This window comes from Tachypleus tridentatus, chromosome 7 (assembly GCF_004210375.1).
Source record: "Tachypleus tridentatus isolate NWPU-2018 chromosome 7, ASM421037v1, whole genome shotgun sequence".
Lineage (NCBI taxonomy): Eukaryota > Metazoa > Arthropoda > Merostomata > Xiphosura > Limulidae > Tachypleus > Tachypleus tridentatus.
The window spans coordinates 58,812,182-58,829,584 of NC_134831.1; the positions used below are offsets into that span (position 1 = coordinate 58,812,182).

General features: G+C 31.9%; 1 protein-coding gene across 1 annotated transcript in view; it reads right to left on the reverse strand.

Moving 5' to 3' along the window:
• Positions 1-4,621: 4,621 nt before the first annotated feature.
• LOC143257680 (uncharacterized) overlaps positions 4,622-17,403 on the reverse strand; it is a 62,009-nt gene continuing 49,227 nt past the window's right edge. Inside the window, exons 16-20 of the mRNA XM_076516722.1 lie at positions 15,719-15,806; positions 11,086-11,224; positions 7,526-7,652; positions 6,704-6,846; positions 4,622-5,792 (exon numbers count right to left, since the gene is read on the reverse strand). Coding sequence (XP_076372837.1) covers positions 5,634-5,792; positions 6,704-6,846; positions 7,526-7,652; positions 11,086-11,224; positions 15,719-15,806 — 656 coding nt within the window. The 3' untranslated portion in view covers positions 4,622-5,633. The remainder of the gene's footprint in view (positions 5,793-6,703; positions 6,847-7,525; positions 7,653-11,085; positions 11,225-15,718; positions 15,807-17,403) is intronic.

The following is a 17,403-nucleotide window of genomic DNA, read 5'->3' on the forward strand; positions in this document are numbered from 1 at the left end:
CACCGAATCACAAAAGAAACAAGAAATAATAGATTTTACGAACTTATCTATCTATAAGGCAAATTACATAGAAACTATTTGTCCATTATATATGATAATTCAGATTAAACTTTTGAGCCTAAATAAATTTTATTGCGCGTGTTTTTCTTCTGAGATAGATAGCTAAAGCAAGTAGTATCTTAAAAGGACATAAGTTATATTTCAAGTTACATAGTTAGGACAAATAATATTTTAAAAGGACATGAAGCATTAGAATTACGAAAATATATCTATAGTGTAAATGTCACTGCACAAGATATGTGAAATGTATAGATAACTCATATTTATCACCCATAAAACAAATATTATCCAGTCAGTTTTTTATAAAACATTAGAGTAGTTCTTCTGGAATTTCTAGTAAGCAAGTTATTAGAATAAGGTATAAAAGATATAAAGTACAACATGTAATTTGACTCTCCAGAAATGACAATTTCAATAAAAAACAAATAATTATGTAGTGCTTAGCATTTTAATTCCAGCATTTTGTTTGTTGCTAAGCACAAAACTACGCAAATGGCTTTGTTCTACTCACTGCGGGGATCGGAACCAGATATTTAGTGTTATAAGTTCTCAGTCTTACTGCTGAGCCACAAAGGTCAATTACAATACGTCAACATTGCCAGCTTTTCTCACCTTCTATCACTTGTTTTTTTTATTGACTGGATATAAAGTTTTGTTTCTTTATCTGTAAGTTCTCAAATTCCAAGTAACTCAAAGTATTTCAAACATATCTACTGCAGTTACCCAAAATTAATTTTTTTTTGTCTTCCAAGGTCAAAGTATAGATCATATATAACGCTTTTGCACCAACTTTTAACTCTTAATTTTAATAGTTTTTAGTCTAATAATTCGTTATTCTTTATTGAAAGTCTATCAATGTTATTAACTATATATTCCCACGCACATTCTAGTATACTAAAAAGCTTTAAAATTGCAAGATTTTAAATCATGTTAACAACCTTTCATGTTCTTATATTTTTTCTAGTTTTCCAAAAAAACTCTTGAATTCTGAAAGATTTTCTGAATTGGCAATCATTTTTAAATTACAATGTTTCGTATTTACGAACTCATTAAAATATGAAAAATTTCAGTTTTCTGAACAGAAACTAGGCCTAGTCGAATGCTTACACCAACACGTAAGCAAAGACCAGCATATCAAAGAAAAAAGTATTTTTCAAATTACTTACATTAACAGTTCAGTAACAATTTTAGACATAAATCAAAACAGGAGTATTCAATTAGTTTTTAGTATCGTATATGAAAACGACTACTTCTTATAATATTGATTTGCAGATTGTTTCTTCTTTACCAGAATAAGTTTTCCAATAACAATAAGTTTCTTGGTTTAAGTTTCTCGTTATAAAATGTCGCTTCTCATTGATGTAAACACGCGAATGCGATTAATTACTGTTGGTTATGTCTGGTATGAACAGTGAAACAATACACTGAGGTAATGAAGTGAAGTAAAAGAATTACTGGTGGTATGGAATGCTTTTCAATCTTGTCTTATAATTACAGCCGTAAACATTTTCAATTTCAAGACATTTACTGAAGATTTTCAAGTGACGTCACAAACTGGGAATTTTCGTAGTTACGGCCATTATGGACCTGAAGCTTCTGCGTGTTTACATCACGTTTAGCAGTGTGAACTTAATTTTATTTGTCGTAAATGGTGCAGTTAGCCCTCATGTAGCTTTGCGCGAAAATAAAAAACACACAAAACATCATTGTAGATAACTTAATTCCTTGGCCTCATCAAACACCAACATGATAATTGCTTGTTGTGCTGTTGGACAGGGATAAATTTTCAGTTTTGTTCTTTATGGTTCTCCAAAACACGGAATCGGTGAATTTCAGCTGTTTATCGGAAAGACTGGGAACCATTAGACTACAGCCTTTCGTCTAGCTTACATTTTATAGCAGGTATGAATGTTAAGTTTTTCTATAATATATATATATATAAATATCAGATAAATGTATTATTTTATAGCATGTATATATATATATATAAATATTAGATAAATGTATTATTTTATAGTATGTATATACATAAATATCAGATAAATGTATTATTTTATAGTATGGGATAAAAATGTAAATTATCATTAAGCCTCAAAGCCATGTAAAAGTTTTAATAACATGACAAGATCGCCCAAAATGACTCACAAAACACAACAAACTTGTCAAAAGCTTTGAGTCTGCCTTGTGGTTCGGCTTAAACATGGATTAAAGTCCTATGGTCATTTCAGTATGATATTTGGGTAATATTTTGTTATATTCTCATATAAACATAGATTTGGTATGCAATAAACTTTACCAGTCCACCACATTACAATTTTTTTAAACGGTATTTAAATGTCATTTCAATTCTAGATTCTTGAAAATCTGGAAATTTCACCACATCAGCCAAACAGAAATAGTTTCATTTTAATTCAGTTCTTCCTGAATGATTTTTTTTCCGTCATAATATTAATAGTTTCAGACAGGCTGCCTACACGTATAATTCTACTGAGTATATTTCCAGGTGCTAAGTTTGATCACCACTGTGTTTTCTCACCTCAAGTCACCCCAAAGAGACGAACAGCGACGAATATGGTAAAATTTTATACACTTCAGGGAATGATAAAAAACAGGAATCTGTAAGGGCTAAATTGTGGGAGCGACGTGTCACGCTTCTCACGACGCACGCTTCAGGTTCTAAGGGGCTGTAGATGTTTTCCCTGCAGATGCTTAACATCCTCAGATAATGCCAGTGACATAATCTATCGTACTTTCAACTCTGGTGAGTTTATCTCACACGTTGTACATCAGGGTATAACAGACCCTAACATGACGTTCAAAATGGTAGACAAGCATGCATCAAGTGATTTTTGATCACGTGCCTGTAAAATCTTAATATACAGCAATGCAGGGTGGAAATAGATAAATACACGTGTAGACGTTTTGTCTTACATATAAAACAACATAAATGTAAAGTGAATCTTCAACTCCAGAACATCAAGCTATTAAATTACTCTCAAAGTCTTAGTGTATTCTCTAAAATAGCGTTGTAAAAAATCAAGAGGTTTCTAATAGAAATCATTTTAATTTAGCCTTCAATTAACCCTTTTTTAATACTTTTGCAAGAAAGTTGTTATTTACTATTTGTGAGGGCAGCACTTTATGTAAATTAAATTTATAGTTTCAGTATACTAAGTGTATACATCAGATTGATCAGAGTATTGCTTTACATTTTATGACTAATATTATTAAAAACTTGTGAAAAGAACAAACCACAAATTTTAATTAAGCTCCTATTTTACTGTAAGTTAAATATAATTTAAAACTAATAAGTACATTTTTTTAAAGATCTTAAACATATCTTTTTTTTTTGCTTAATTAGTGTGTTTCCTGAGATTTAAAAACTATTTAATTAGTAAAACACAGGAATACCATAGACTCGAATGTTAGTTACCTCATCAACTTCTTAAATGATACATGTTAAGCTGGTTTGCTTAGATGTACAACGAAAACATTATATTTGGTTTAAAGAAAAGCTACAATGAGTTATCTGCTTTGTCTACCGCGGGGAACTGAACTCCGAATTTTAGTGTTGTAGCTCTGTACACTTACCGCTGTCCTGTTGGAGGACAAGAGAATACGTCACCATTCCCTGACTAAGTGATAATGTTTTTAAATTTAAATAACTATTGGCTGAACCAGTCAATAATGTCTTCAAACATGATTCAACCGCCAAACATTTCAATTTACACCAATGATTAAAATATTTTGGTATCGAAACGTTTTTTTAAATATATTTTATTTTATTTGAATCTAATGAATCATTCCTTGATGTATATATGGACATGCATTCTTAATAAAGTTTTTCTCTATATAACTTAGATTTGAATGAATCTTCTGCTTATTTTATTTCAATGGAGACGTGAAATAACATTGTTTAGGTTCTTTCGTCTGTGAGAGTGAGACAATTCGCCTAAACATTTTTTGTTTTATGTCACAAACAGTTTCTTAGGTACTCTTGCCTATAAGGTCTATATACTTTCAAAACAGTAATGGCAAAACAGTGTTCCAAGACATAATGAAGGTACTGAGGACACATGGGGCTGTAAATATCTGCATTAGCACATCAGAAATTGATTTGTAACGCTTTTTACGTGAATATTTCCCAAAGACACGTGTAAATGTGTTCCTTTCAGTCGTATGAATATAATAAAAAGGAACTAAATCTATCTTAAAATGTTACAAACTCATGACGCCAATATGTCACAAGTAGTTTATCATTCGATTTTAGAACTCTTCAGCTCGACTGGACCCAAGAGTGTCATAAAGCTGTTTTCTATGCTGTTTTTTATGCAGCACTAGAAAATAAAGTCATGGTTTACAAACGACTAAATTAGAGAAGAATAAGAGGTTATTAGTTCAAAGAAATGTGCTTAACAATAATGCAATTATTTCCTCCCCAAATGTCAATAATTATTTCAATAATATGATATAAAAAGTAATTATTTTACTTAAAAAATAAAATATCACGAAACCTTAAAACAGTGCAATAATTAGCCAGAAAAGTTGTTATTGTCGTGTTTAAGTTACGTTATCATAACATGTTGCAATTTATAAATCAAAATTATTGTCTTGAGAAACGACAGTTTTTACCAATAGTGCAATCATGATTTAATATCATTCTAATGTTATTAAAAGTTATATTCATTAATGGCGATAATATCGTTTAATTGTTGTTTTTGTTGTAAAGTACAAAGTTACATAAAGGACTAATCATGCTCTACCCACCATGCTCTACACTGGGCGCATATATTCAATAAAAATATTCAAAGTCGATTGAGCTTAGAATAGAATGGTAATTCCACATCTTCCCAAGAGAAGACGATTTATTCGAGTACTAATCTCTTCTAGGAATTGATATTTACCGAAGTGGTAGCTTAATTCTGCCATTATACGATACTTTTAAGAAGGTTATAATGTTTCAACTAAAGTAATACCACTGTCAAATATATTTCTGTGTTTGAAGTAAATAATATAAATGTATTTTAGAGTTACTTGAAATAAAGTAACACCAAAGAGACGGATTTTATGCTACACTGAAAATATAACCAATGATCAAAGTAATTGACTTATGTTATATCAAAAACATAACCAATTGATTAAAATGACTTATATAAGTCATGTGTATGTATATATATAGTAATTGTATATAGCAATAGCACAAAAGATCAGTTTGACGAAATTAGGTCATATGAGAAATGCAACTGATTTATGCGAATTACTTGTGCATAAGTGTTACTGCCTATTAAAAAAAAAGTTACTTTGTCTAAACAAAAATTATTAAAACGCCATTCCAGTTCTTTAAACGATCATATCAACTTACAATAGTAAAGCGATATTATGATACAAAATCATTAGGTTTATTAATTTGTTAGTTGACGTATCAAAAACATTTTTAAATTACATATATTTAGACATCTGTTTTACATCATTACGTTGCATCGTAACAAACCAAGTCTTATGTTTTATGCCCATTTTTATAATAACTTTATACGTTTTAGAAATATAAGCTGTTAAATCTGCTGATTCTGAAATCAAGTGGATTCGTTAGAATCAAAATCCTCACTTGGGAGAGGATAGAGAGGATACCAGCAGACCATCGACTTTGTTAAGTCTAAGCGACCAAGTTCAATTTCAACAGCTCCGATTGGTTGGTTGTGATCAAAACCTTTCTGTCGTTGAAACACCATAACCTAGATGGAAGACGGACACAAGAAAGTAAATAACAAGGAGTAAATATACTTATTCATATGTAATGATAATATTTCGTTAGTTTACACGTGGAGTGTCCTCAGCTAAAGGAATATTGTGCTATAAAGTATATTTAGCGGGTTAACTATAGTTTATCGTTACACATTTGTTTTGTCACTCACTATACTAATATGAACGACTTTATTGTAAGAATTAGGAAGTATAAATTAATCGAAAGCTTAAGCCAACCAATTATAATAAATTACTTTAAAGTAAAGATATTCCACCATATAAAAAATATTAATAAAAATGGCGACATTGGTTGCGATGAAGAGTTGGATCATTTTTGGAAACAGCACTTTTATGTTAAAAGGACTGAGAAAAAAAGACAATGTTAAGATACAAGAAACGCAGAGTAATTAGTTCACGTAGCACTGTGTAGTAAAGTTAAAGCCACAAATTATTTTCATTTTGTTTTATAATAAATAGCATTGGTGTCAAACTAATCAGTGATCATTTAGGATACTCAAGCTTACATATTTGATTAAGAAATTTGATAAATTTAATACGTTATTTATTGATGTGGAAAATTGATTTATTGACCACAGAAGCATAACTTGAGATATGAATATTTTTTTAACTTTATAGACAGAGAATTGGGTTTTGATTTGAAAAGAAAGAAATGGAATACTATGAAGTAATAAGAAGAAAGCCTACTTCTGGTTTTTTGTGTTGAGATTAAGTAAATATATATATATACAGTGTACTGTGATGTTATCCATAACATTACCATAAAATTTACAAAAACAAATTTAAAAGATTCTTACAGAAAATAGTATGTATTTTTCATTGGGACTCTCATTTCGTTTTCTTCTAAAAAAATTGTTTTTAATAATATAGTTTTGATTTTTACCAATAGGTGGCGAGCAAGAATATCTGATGTACTGTACTTTAACGTCTGTCTATACTGTGGATTTGAAGTGCTCCGAACAACTCGAGTCTTTCGTTTTTGCAGTTGTCGTTGTCCTTCTTTCAGATATGTTTTGATGTAAGTATCTTGAAATACAGAAATAAGGTTACAGAAATAATTTTTACTTTCAAAATATGTAAAAATATAATTAAACCATTATACAATAACATTCGTAAATTTTGCTTAGAAGGATTGAAAATATTAGTTTAAATATGTATTCTGAAGTTTAATTTTCCAAATAAAATTTCGAGAAGACAAAATCCAATAAAAATTATAGAATATCTTATGAGAAAATGTATCAATGCTTCGTTACACACATAAAAAAGGTCCGAAGTACAAATTTGAAATGTGCCTTTTTATTTTCATTAAAACAATTTTTACGTAATCAGATTATCAAAATAACCAAAAACCTAATCACTTGCTGACGATCAAAAATAAAAACACAGTCTAGGCTCCGTAATTGTATAATCGTATTTCACTTTTAGAATATATTCATATGAATCAGTATAGGCAGTGATTTTGTGCACACCGTTTTATTACAGATACCTTTGGTGAACTAGCGTATTTAACACAACAGATAATTAAAGTATAAAGATTGACTAATAGCAGGCTGTAAAACTCCGTTCTTGTCTCGTAACAGTGAATTTGTAACCTATATCAATTATTGCTTTAAATTTTGCGTGCAGTGATAATGTTACTTGGCGTAATTTTCAACTTAAAATCTTCTTTACAGTCAAAACATCAGTTAACGTTTTGCATATTTACCTGGTGGTTGGCCTGAAGAAGATGATGGAAGTTGGCGAGCACAGAAAACCTCTATTTCTAACTGACTTTTAGTCAAAAGAAATCCCAGTTTGATTTCACCTAATGTTTGAACTGAAATAAAAGCAAACTTGAAAGTAAATGTAAGGGATCTGCAGACTTTCAGTGACTTGGTATATTAAAAGTACCATATGGCATCATAAAACTCCTACTTCTAACTAAAACTGTTTTAATTCCTCTTTATGTTCATCTCTCAAAGTTATAGAATAGACTAGAATTATGCTCTTGAAGCTAACTATTATTTCATTTTCTTATTGTGTCGATTTTTATCCTTGATATTCCAAAAAATATTTTTCTTAAAGTTTTATTAAATTCTTGTGCTCGTTGACTTCTTGAAATTCTCTTATTTCAAGTGCTGCTTAACATTTTTTCATTTCCATTTCCCACTGCAACATGAGTTTTTAATTCAAAATATCTAGTGAATTAGACAGCAAAATAGTTTGACAAAAACTTTTCAAAAATTTTAAAATTGTGAGCGATGTAGATCTATTTTTAAGGTGATGTCTCTTCTCTTAAAAAATTAGTTCGGTGAAATGAATTTTAATCGTGATGACCGATCTTTCTCGACATAACACAAATTTAAGATTACATAATGAATTTTTACTAAAATAAGTATATGTTTACTTTTAATCATAATTTCAAACAATTTCAACTCATCTGTTGTGACCCTGAAACCGATATAAAGGCACCAGTTCATGATTCAAACGTTTTGTTCATTAAACCCGGTATTATTTAATCCGTCACGTGACTTATCATTAAGCCATGTAAGGCTAGACCTTTGAAGAGGTAGTCCATGTCGCATGAAAAGTGTTTTAAATTGGAGAAATTAATTTAATTTACATTTTAAAATAAATTTCAATTAGGTCTTAAATCATGAATCTAGGAACATTTTGTGTAATTAATGTCTTGCCAATAAGAGTCTTTTGAGAGTTTTATTGCGTAATCGCCAAACGAACTCAGGAAAGAAGTAATTAACAAGAAGAACAAAATTAAAAACCAAATCAGATAGAGTTGGTAAAGGATTATTGGAATCTCCATCACACTAAACATGCTCGCCCTTTCAGCCATATGGGCGTTATAATGTCACGGTCAATCGCACTATACGTTGGTAAAAGAGTAGCCCAAGAGTTGGCAGTGGGTGGTGATGACTAGCTGCCTTCCCTCTAGTCTTACATTGCTAAATTAGGGACGGCTAGCGCAGATAGCCTTCGAGTAGCTTTGCGTGAAATTCCAAAAACAAACAAAGGATTACTATATATTGTTTAAGTGACGTTTACAAGTTCTCTTAAATGCACGTGATCGACTATAATCTCTATCATTAGCAAAATTATCAACAAGAAGTTGACAATAAAGACACAAATTTCGCGTGTGCACTTTTCCCCCTTATCTATGAAAAGAAGTCTAAGTGTTGAAAGTGTTATGAAAATAGCTTAACTGGAGATGCAAAAACATTTATGGCGATCTAGAGTGCAACGTATAGTTCTTGTAATGACTAAAATACCATTCATGTAACATTTCAACTTACTAATAATGAAAAATTATACCCAAGTCTTTTCTCCGATAGATGTAGAGTTTTTAAGAACTTGGATGTCGTAGGAGAAACTCACAATAGTAAAACTGCAGCAAAACTAATTCAACGTTGAAATTCTGTTCCCATGAAACTACTGATGCCATTGTTTCTGCAGGAACAAATTTCCTATTCTACATGAGGTGGAATGCAAATGGATAAAACTGCATTACAAAAGGCAGCCAGTAAAATTTACGTGTGTATTTTGCGAAGGGTAAAGAACTAAGCTTAATGAAAATAACTCCATTTCCAGACATACCTTTCAATCACCTGACACATTACCAATGAAATATCGTACGTTTTGATTTCTCCATAGAGCTCAGTGAATGTAAATACTCGACCACGCGCTGCTGATGGGCTCATGAAAGCTTAAAGACTAGTATAGTTGGATCAAATAGGCCTTTTAATAGTGTTATAAATTTCATTTTTGACAGTGTCTACTTTTACAGATAAATTACTGCCTTGGTTTCAGTGATCAAAGATGGGAAGTACGTACGATATAAAATAAAATTAGGAGTGAAACAAATAGAACAAAATCACGAAAATCGTTACTGGTTTCGTGATGTTTTGTACCTTAAGAAAACGTATACTACAAATTTAATACATAAAATACAGTAAACAAGTATTACAATTTTTAATATAATTTATATATGAACTATACTTTTGTGTTAATTGTAAAGTACTATTATATCTATTTACAAAGACTTCGTGTCGATCAGGCCATACAATGGACCCGCGAGGGTTGATGGTTTTTGTCCATTCTCCGAACTATTTTCTAGTCTACTGTATATTACTTACTAACAAATATTGTGTAAAGAAAAACAAAAGTGTGCAGAAAAAACGCACAGATACCTTAAATTTTTCATAATTAATTGCGAAAATTATAAAATTAGGAGATTGGAATAAAGATTTAGGTAAGGTAGAAACCGTCTTCAGCTAAATCAATTTTATTTTTCAAATAGGGCGATTAGCCTATGGAATGGGTTGCTTTCAGTATAATTTGAATTTCGCTCATCTCCTCTAGCTGTCCTTAATGTAGCAGTAAAAGATTAGAGAGAAGACAACTATTTATCACTATCTACCACTATATTTTGCGATACCTTTTTATCAACAAATAGTGTGATTGATCATAATGTTATAAAGCTCCAACGGCTGATAAAGCAAGGATGTTTAGTAAGACAAAGATTCAAATCTGTGGCCATAAGATTGCGAGTCGAGCACTCTAACTAGCTGGCCATGCTGGGCCAGGTTGCCTTCGGTTGTTGTGGAGGCAGTAAATTTGAATAAGTTTAAATTTTAAACTTTAATTTGTGTAATATTTCATTTAATAGTTTTAGTTAGGCTTAGAGGAGGGAACAGACGAGACAGTTCAATAGGTTCCTTGTTGTCACTACATGTTATGTTATGTTAAGCCACACTATATATGTGGTGTGGGGTTGAACGTGAACATTTCTGGCTGGGGCTAACTCTTACACTTTATACGTATGTGTATATCATTTCAGTACACACACACATACATCATGCGCGTAGAAATAAGCAATAACAGTAAAATGACCGCGTATGCATTTGTTATATATTTTTGCCTATTGAACTAAAAGCTGGGCCCCTGCTTGCTCCTTTTTGCACATTTTCTTCTTTATCGGAATCTAGATCTCTTTAGGGATCTGGAAGGGTCGCCCCGACTCTAGTCTATCAGTTAGGGATAGCTAACGGGCAACTAGTTCTTATGGACCTTTGCTCGAATATTCGAAACAAATTATTTGAACATAATGACAAAGTTTATGTCATAATATTTTCCACGTTACACATCTATTACAGTATATTACCAATGTATCAGTATACAGTATATTACTTATAAATTTATCATTCTTATTATTCTAATTCTGAATTAAAAAGTAAAGTTAGATATTATTATGCAAAATGGGGAAAAAATGACCCTGCCTCGATCTAGTTTCACTTTTGGGGAAAACACTTGTCCAGCTCCTCTCCTGATGTCACCGGGTCCAATGGTCATTATGGGAATTTCATTTTCTGGGGTCAATTCAGGGCTGGAGAGACTACTTGATGTAGGCTTACTGTCTGGAAACAAAACAAAGAACGAACAAACAAATATACAACAATGTTAAACAATGTTTTTATGTTTTTAAAAAATTATAAAACACTTTTTACGAATATCACAGCGTTCGTAGTGTTTCATTTACTATTTGAAAAACAGTTCTTCAAGAGTATATTGGTTGTTATCTTTATTTACTTAATAAAAACATTAAATCCTTTTATTACGTTAATCGGGTCATTTAGTAAATTAGAGTCAAGTAAAATAAACCTAAGAGGTGATGCCCGGCATGGCCAGGTGAGTTAAAGCGTTCTATTCGGAATCTGAGGGTCGCCAGTTCGAATCCCCGTCGAACCAAACATGCTCGCCCTTTCAGCCGTGAGGGTGTTACAATGTTACTGTTAATCCAATTATTCGTTGGTAAAAGAGTAGTCCAAGAGTTGGCTGTGGGTGGTGATGACTAGCTGCCTTCCCTTTAGTCAAATTAGTCACTTCTAAATTAGGGACGGCTAGCGCAAATATCCTTGAGCAGCTTTGCGCGAAGTTAAAAAACAAACTGTAGGTGATAACTTGATTGTTTGTTTTTTTAATTTCGCGCAAGGAGGGCGAGCATGTTTGGTGCGACAGGGATTCGAATCCGCGACCCTCGGATTACGAGTCGAATGCCTTAACACGCTTGGCCATGCCGTGACCGTGATAACTTGAAGGAATTTGAAATTGCGTGAGAAATAAATAGATTGGGCGTATTTGAAGGGACTCGTGACCTTTGTTCTCTGACAGCACTGATTGGCTGTCACTTTCAGTTGATGTCGTAATCGGCCAGCTAAGGTTATTTCAGTGCTAACCAGTTCAATTTAGAGTCTACATTCAGTATTGAAATATCCCTACAGCAGAAGAGACGTCATCTACTGGAGAACAAATAAATCAATCAATTCAGGTAAGAACTTTCTGTGCCACTGTAGTCGCCGTGAGTGTGCAAAAATTAAATATTTGAAAATTCTCGAAAAATCTATACAAATATAGAAGTAAAAAGCGCTGCAATGCCCGCACATCACATGAGCCGAAATTGTGGATGTTTTTGTTAAGTATCAAGTCTTTATAGAATGTTTTATTATTTATGACGATTCCCCAGTTAAGAATTTCTTCGTAAGTGTGAAGTCAATATGGAAAATGTGGTTCAGTTTGATGTTTTAACAAATAGTTTTGTTGTAAAACGGAATCTAGAATTCATATAAAATGCACGTAAAGGGTTAATGATTTGATATGATTAAAGTCTTTATTAATTAAACTTTGCATAAAACATATTTTACGATTCTTTTGTTTGGTGTTAAGACTTGGTTGCACAGTAACGTATTTATGCTTTGCTCTCCGCAAAGTTAGAATCCTGAACTCTTGCGTTACATGTCGTCTAGTTTACCAATTTTGATAAACCGCTACTTCAGAGTATAGCATGGTCGCTATACTCTTAACTTACTCAGAGAAACGAAAAATACTGAGTTGTTAAAACTGTGTTTCCACTGTTCAAATACAAACATACTGGTTGTTATTCTAATCCTCATTTACCAACCACTTGTTGGGCTAATATACTGCACACTGCATACAACTGAGTAATTATATTATCTTTCATTTCATAACACTTTCAGTAAAGAAATTCCAAGAAAGAAAAATCGAAACCCCAAGTTTTATTTACAGAATATATCGGGTATTATAGTAGTAGGTGTCATTTAGTTCAATATTTAAACTATTTTTGTTTAGATCATTTGAGCAGTTAGTTTGTTTACAGTCAAGTATGAAGCTACAAAACAAGTTATTTCTGCTGTGGGGATCGAAAGCCGGTTTGTGGCGTTACATGCCTGCAGACTTGCCGCTGTGCTACCTTGGAGTACGTTATTAGGAACTTTGTAAACCCTCTTTCTTCCCCAAAAAAAAACCAGAAAGAACATGGATTTAGAAAAAAAATAAGTGTGTTATTAATTAAAAAACCGATAAAGTTCACTATTTTAGAACCCAATCTTAATTGTACGGTCGTAGTCCTTTTTTACCACCAAAACGATAAACGATTAAAAAGTCTATTCTTTATGATCTATGAAATATGACTGCATTATCATGTATAGTCCTTTTAACATGTTAAGATAACAAAGCGTTTTATTTCTCTAGCATTAAAACAAAAAATTCTGGCATTAAACCTTGAAAAAGCATTTTATGTATATTTTTTCTATCATAGTAAGACAAAACAAAGCTTTTTTTTTCTAGCTTTACGACAGCAAGTTTTGGCAGGAGGTTACGAAAAGACATTTTGTGTATAGTCCTTCTAACATGTTAAGATAACGAAGTGTTTTTTGTTTTGTTTTTCTGGCGTAAGAACGTAAAGTTTTGGCAGGAGACTTCGAAAAGGCATTTTGGTTATGAGATTCTGAATCAGTCGATCGAAGCACCATCTGTAAAGATCTTCCGAATCAACAATATTTAATTAAATGTGAAAGTCATTAAGTATTAAAAAAGTTTTCTATTTAACATTGTTTTTGGTTAATCGATTCTCTTAATGTAAGATTTATTATTTATTTTCTTATATTATTAAAGTTTCTCTTATTAAAGGCTTTAATATTTGAATTTTATTTGCTGTGTTATGTTTCTAATGATTATTGGATATTAGATTAAATTTATTCCAAAATATGAATTGTTTTAAGAGGTACCTTTTTGTTTTAACTTGTAAAATTTCCCTTTCATTTCAGTATTTGAAATTAAATTATTGGTCATTAAGTTTCAGATTTTTTGTCATATCTAAACGTTTAGTGACAATCGACATGCACTCTTTTTTAACCTTACTTTGAAATGCGATTTTTATACAGATTATTACTGATATTACTAATACAACATGTAGTCAGTAACATACTATGAAAGCAAGTACTTAACAGTACGGAAGTTTATTAATATTAAATTCTATTAAACAGTAAAAGTATTTAAGGTTTAATGAAATTTGGACAGAAAGAAAGATATTTCTAGGACGGAAAAAGAAACGTGAATACATTGAACTATGCATTGAAGGACCACACTAACACATCCACACTTTTGCAGGAAAATATAATTATACGTGTGTGTATTGAAATTTATGGATATTACATGAAATTAAAGTGTGAGAATAATACTACATATAATATTAAAGTTAATTCGGAATCTTTTAAAATTCGAATTTACATATATAGAATACTTCTTATCTGCACCGACAGGGCGGCGCAGCAAATCATACGTCTCATTAAGTTCTCATGTTCTCATGCAAAATAGTTCAGGCGTTACAACAATATTAGTTGCAACTATTTCTGGCGAGCCATTTAGTGGAACATCAATGGTCTGATGTGCGTTTGATTTGTTGAAATGCGAATTAGGAAAACATTTTACTAACACGCTTGAAAGACTTAGAAACTTTGTATTTGAAGAACCGAAACTTCTGAATCTTCTTATTTCTTGTCGGAATTATTTCTGTGGCATATATCAGCATAGTAAAAAAAATAACTATCATGCTTCATAGAGATAAGAGCAGAGATGGAATTTATAATATATTGAAAATCTACCTATGCGAGCATACTCCACGAAACGCTTCGTGAATAAAGTTCAAATTATATACGCAGTTTAGTTTGTTACAGACTACGTGTAGTATTGTTTGCCACAACATGTCTAGTTGACGTAGACTAGTTTGTTGGTTGGTACACGTATGCATGCAACAAACAGAATGTTAATATTTCATTCCGTATGTTTTCATAAGACATAAACAGCTCTGTAGAATAGTTTTTGTGTAACTAAACGTATGCATGTGGAAAAGAGAATGTTTGTGCTTCAATACAGTAACGTAAGACGTAAACAATAATTTCCACACACACAATATAGGAATTAGAATTAAGTACGTTACGAATGTCGAAAAACTTGAGCTTGCGCATATATTCTGAAAACCAATTACAAAACGACGCTACTATTATAACCAGCAGTGTATTTATTTAAATATCACTTTGAAGTTTCTGTAATAAAGGCAAATGAGTCAGGTGTACAAAGTGAAGAGGACACATGCTAGAGGGCACTTCAATGAGTATTATATTTGTATTAATAAAGAAGTCACTATATCTTATCTTGTATATACTTTATGTGTACACAATTGCTCTCATATATATATATATATATATATATATGAAATTTGTACATATATACCACAAAAACTGCACAATCAAACTTGTACTAATTGCTTTTGACACCCAGACGCTACCTTACGAGAAGAAAACAAAAATTTCTATAATACAACAGGTTGGAGCTTAAAACAAGACTGAATTAAAAACAACAACAACAAAGAAATAAGAAAACTAGATAATAAAACAAACTTTAATAAAATATTCATTATCAAGAAATGACTTTGCACAATTACTTAGTGGTTCACAATATGCACATTTACTTAGAACTTCACAGACGAATAAAGACGTTCAAACTATCAAAACTCTGTCCCAGACCTGACATCCTAGTTAAAACCATAGACCTGCCTTTGTCTGTTCTTAAGCTCAGAGTCCTGGAAAATTTAGTCCTTCTTGTATTGTTCTGTGGGTCTTGATCTCTCACAATCTCGGCTGGTTAAAAAACAACAACAAACAGAAATGTCAATTAATATGACAAAAGTATTTTTATGTACACATGGTAGAAAACTTTAGTCAAGGTAGAAGGAAGAAAACACCGTTAAAATGTCGACCAAACGTTCTCTATGTTTACATATGTTTTGAAAAATCACATATACTTTCACAGGACAGTTAATTAAAGGCTAGCTGGAATTTATAATATTTAAGTCCGGCAATATTTAAACCACTATTATAAAACAGAACAAATTCATTTGTTAATTGCTCTGTAAATCAGGTAATTGGAAACAAAATTTAATAGAGATATAGTGTTACATCCGGACAGTATATAACATCTGATTTCAACACGATATACAGTTACCAGGAACAGCAGGGGCAGTCCGGATGTTGCCTGCTGAAAATCAGTGTTGGTATGGTTCTCGTACGGTCTGTTAAACAGAAGAGAAAACTATTCCCAGAGCTTTATATAATATCAATCATTTGATTGGATACAACTAATCCCTCAGAAGCATCTCATACAAATTTTGATTGGTCAACGTGATGATGGAGTAGATAATTTCATTTTTCAAAGTATATGTCATAGAAATTAGAAGAGTGAGAGCAGCCACTAAAAGGTTTTCTTCGGTACAAGACACTATTTTCATGGGCTTCTACACATTTATGAGGATTGCAGTACGTGCACCACAAGGGTCAAAAGATGTTTCCCCTATGAAGTGAAGCATGAACTGTATTATACCTAAAAAAAAAAAAAAGGTCGGTACATATGTTATCACTTAAATCTCTCCATACTATTCTTTCACGACCATCATATGCAGATCACTTTTATCCTTACAGTTTTACTAAAAATGAGAATAGTCCATTATCTAGTTACTATGTAAAGTTCAGCTCTTGGAAAAATACACAATCAACCAAACACCCTCGAAGATACAAATCAAACATCCCCATGATGTCATATATGCCTGAACATCCACTAACCAACAGAACTGATTCCTTCTGCTATGAAGAGAAGTATGGACCCATGTCAAACAACAACTATTGTTGTAGGACAGGTGAAAGTGTGCCACAATAATATAGAAAAGTTATGTTCATAGCATAAGCAACAATGGCAGGCTAACCTGAAATAGTGAGGATCATAGATGGTGTCACATTCTTCTGCCTCTTGGGATTTCTCAGGCAGTGGACACATCTTGGTTTGATGATTATCCTCCAAGAAATCTATGTTCAAGCATTTGCAAACAGCACAAGAATATTCAGTATTACTGTTTTGGTGTGGAGAGTAATTTGAGTAGTTGTACCGTCACATTTGATGGTATGAAAAGGGTTGGTCACCGCTGCTCAATACATTACATTTATCGAGCTAGGCCTTCTTCAGTACAAGACTGTATTTTCATAAAGATGGGTTTATATTCATTTATTCCGAGCCGCAAAACAATGGCTTAAAGGTCAGAGCAGTATCACTCTACTGTGGTCAGACCAATCGCTGGATAAAAACCATACTGATAATATTTGATAGATCCGCGAACATTACCCTTGAAAGAAACTCAGAAAGACAGTTTGTAGGGATACCATCGTCCAAATTCATTGCCGGAAGTGA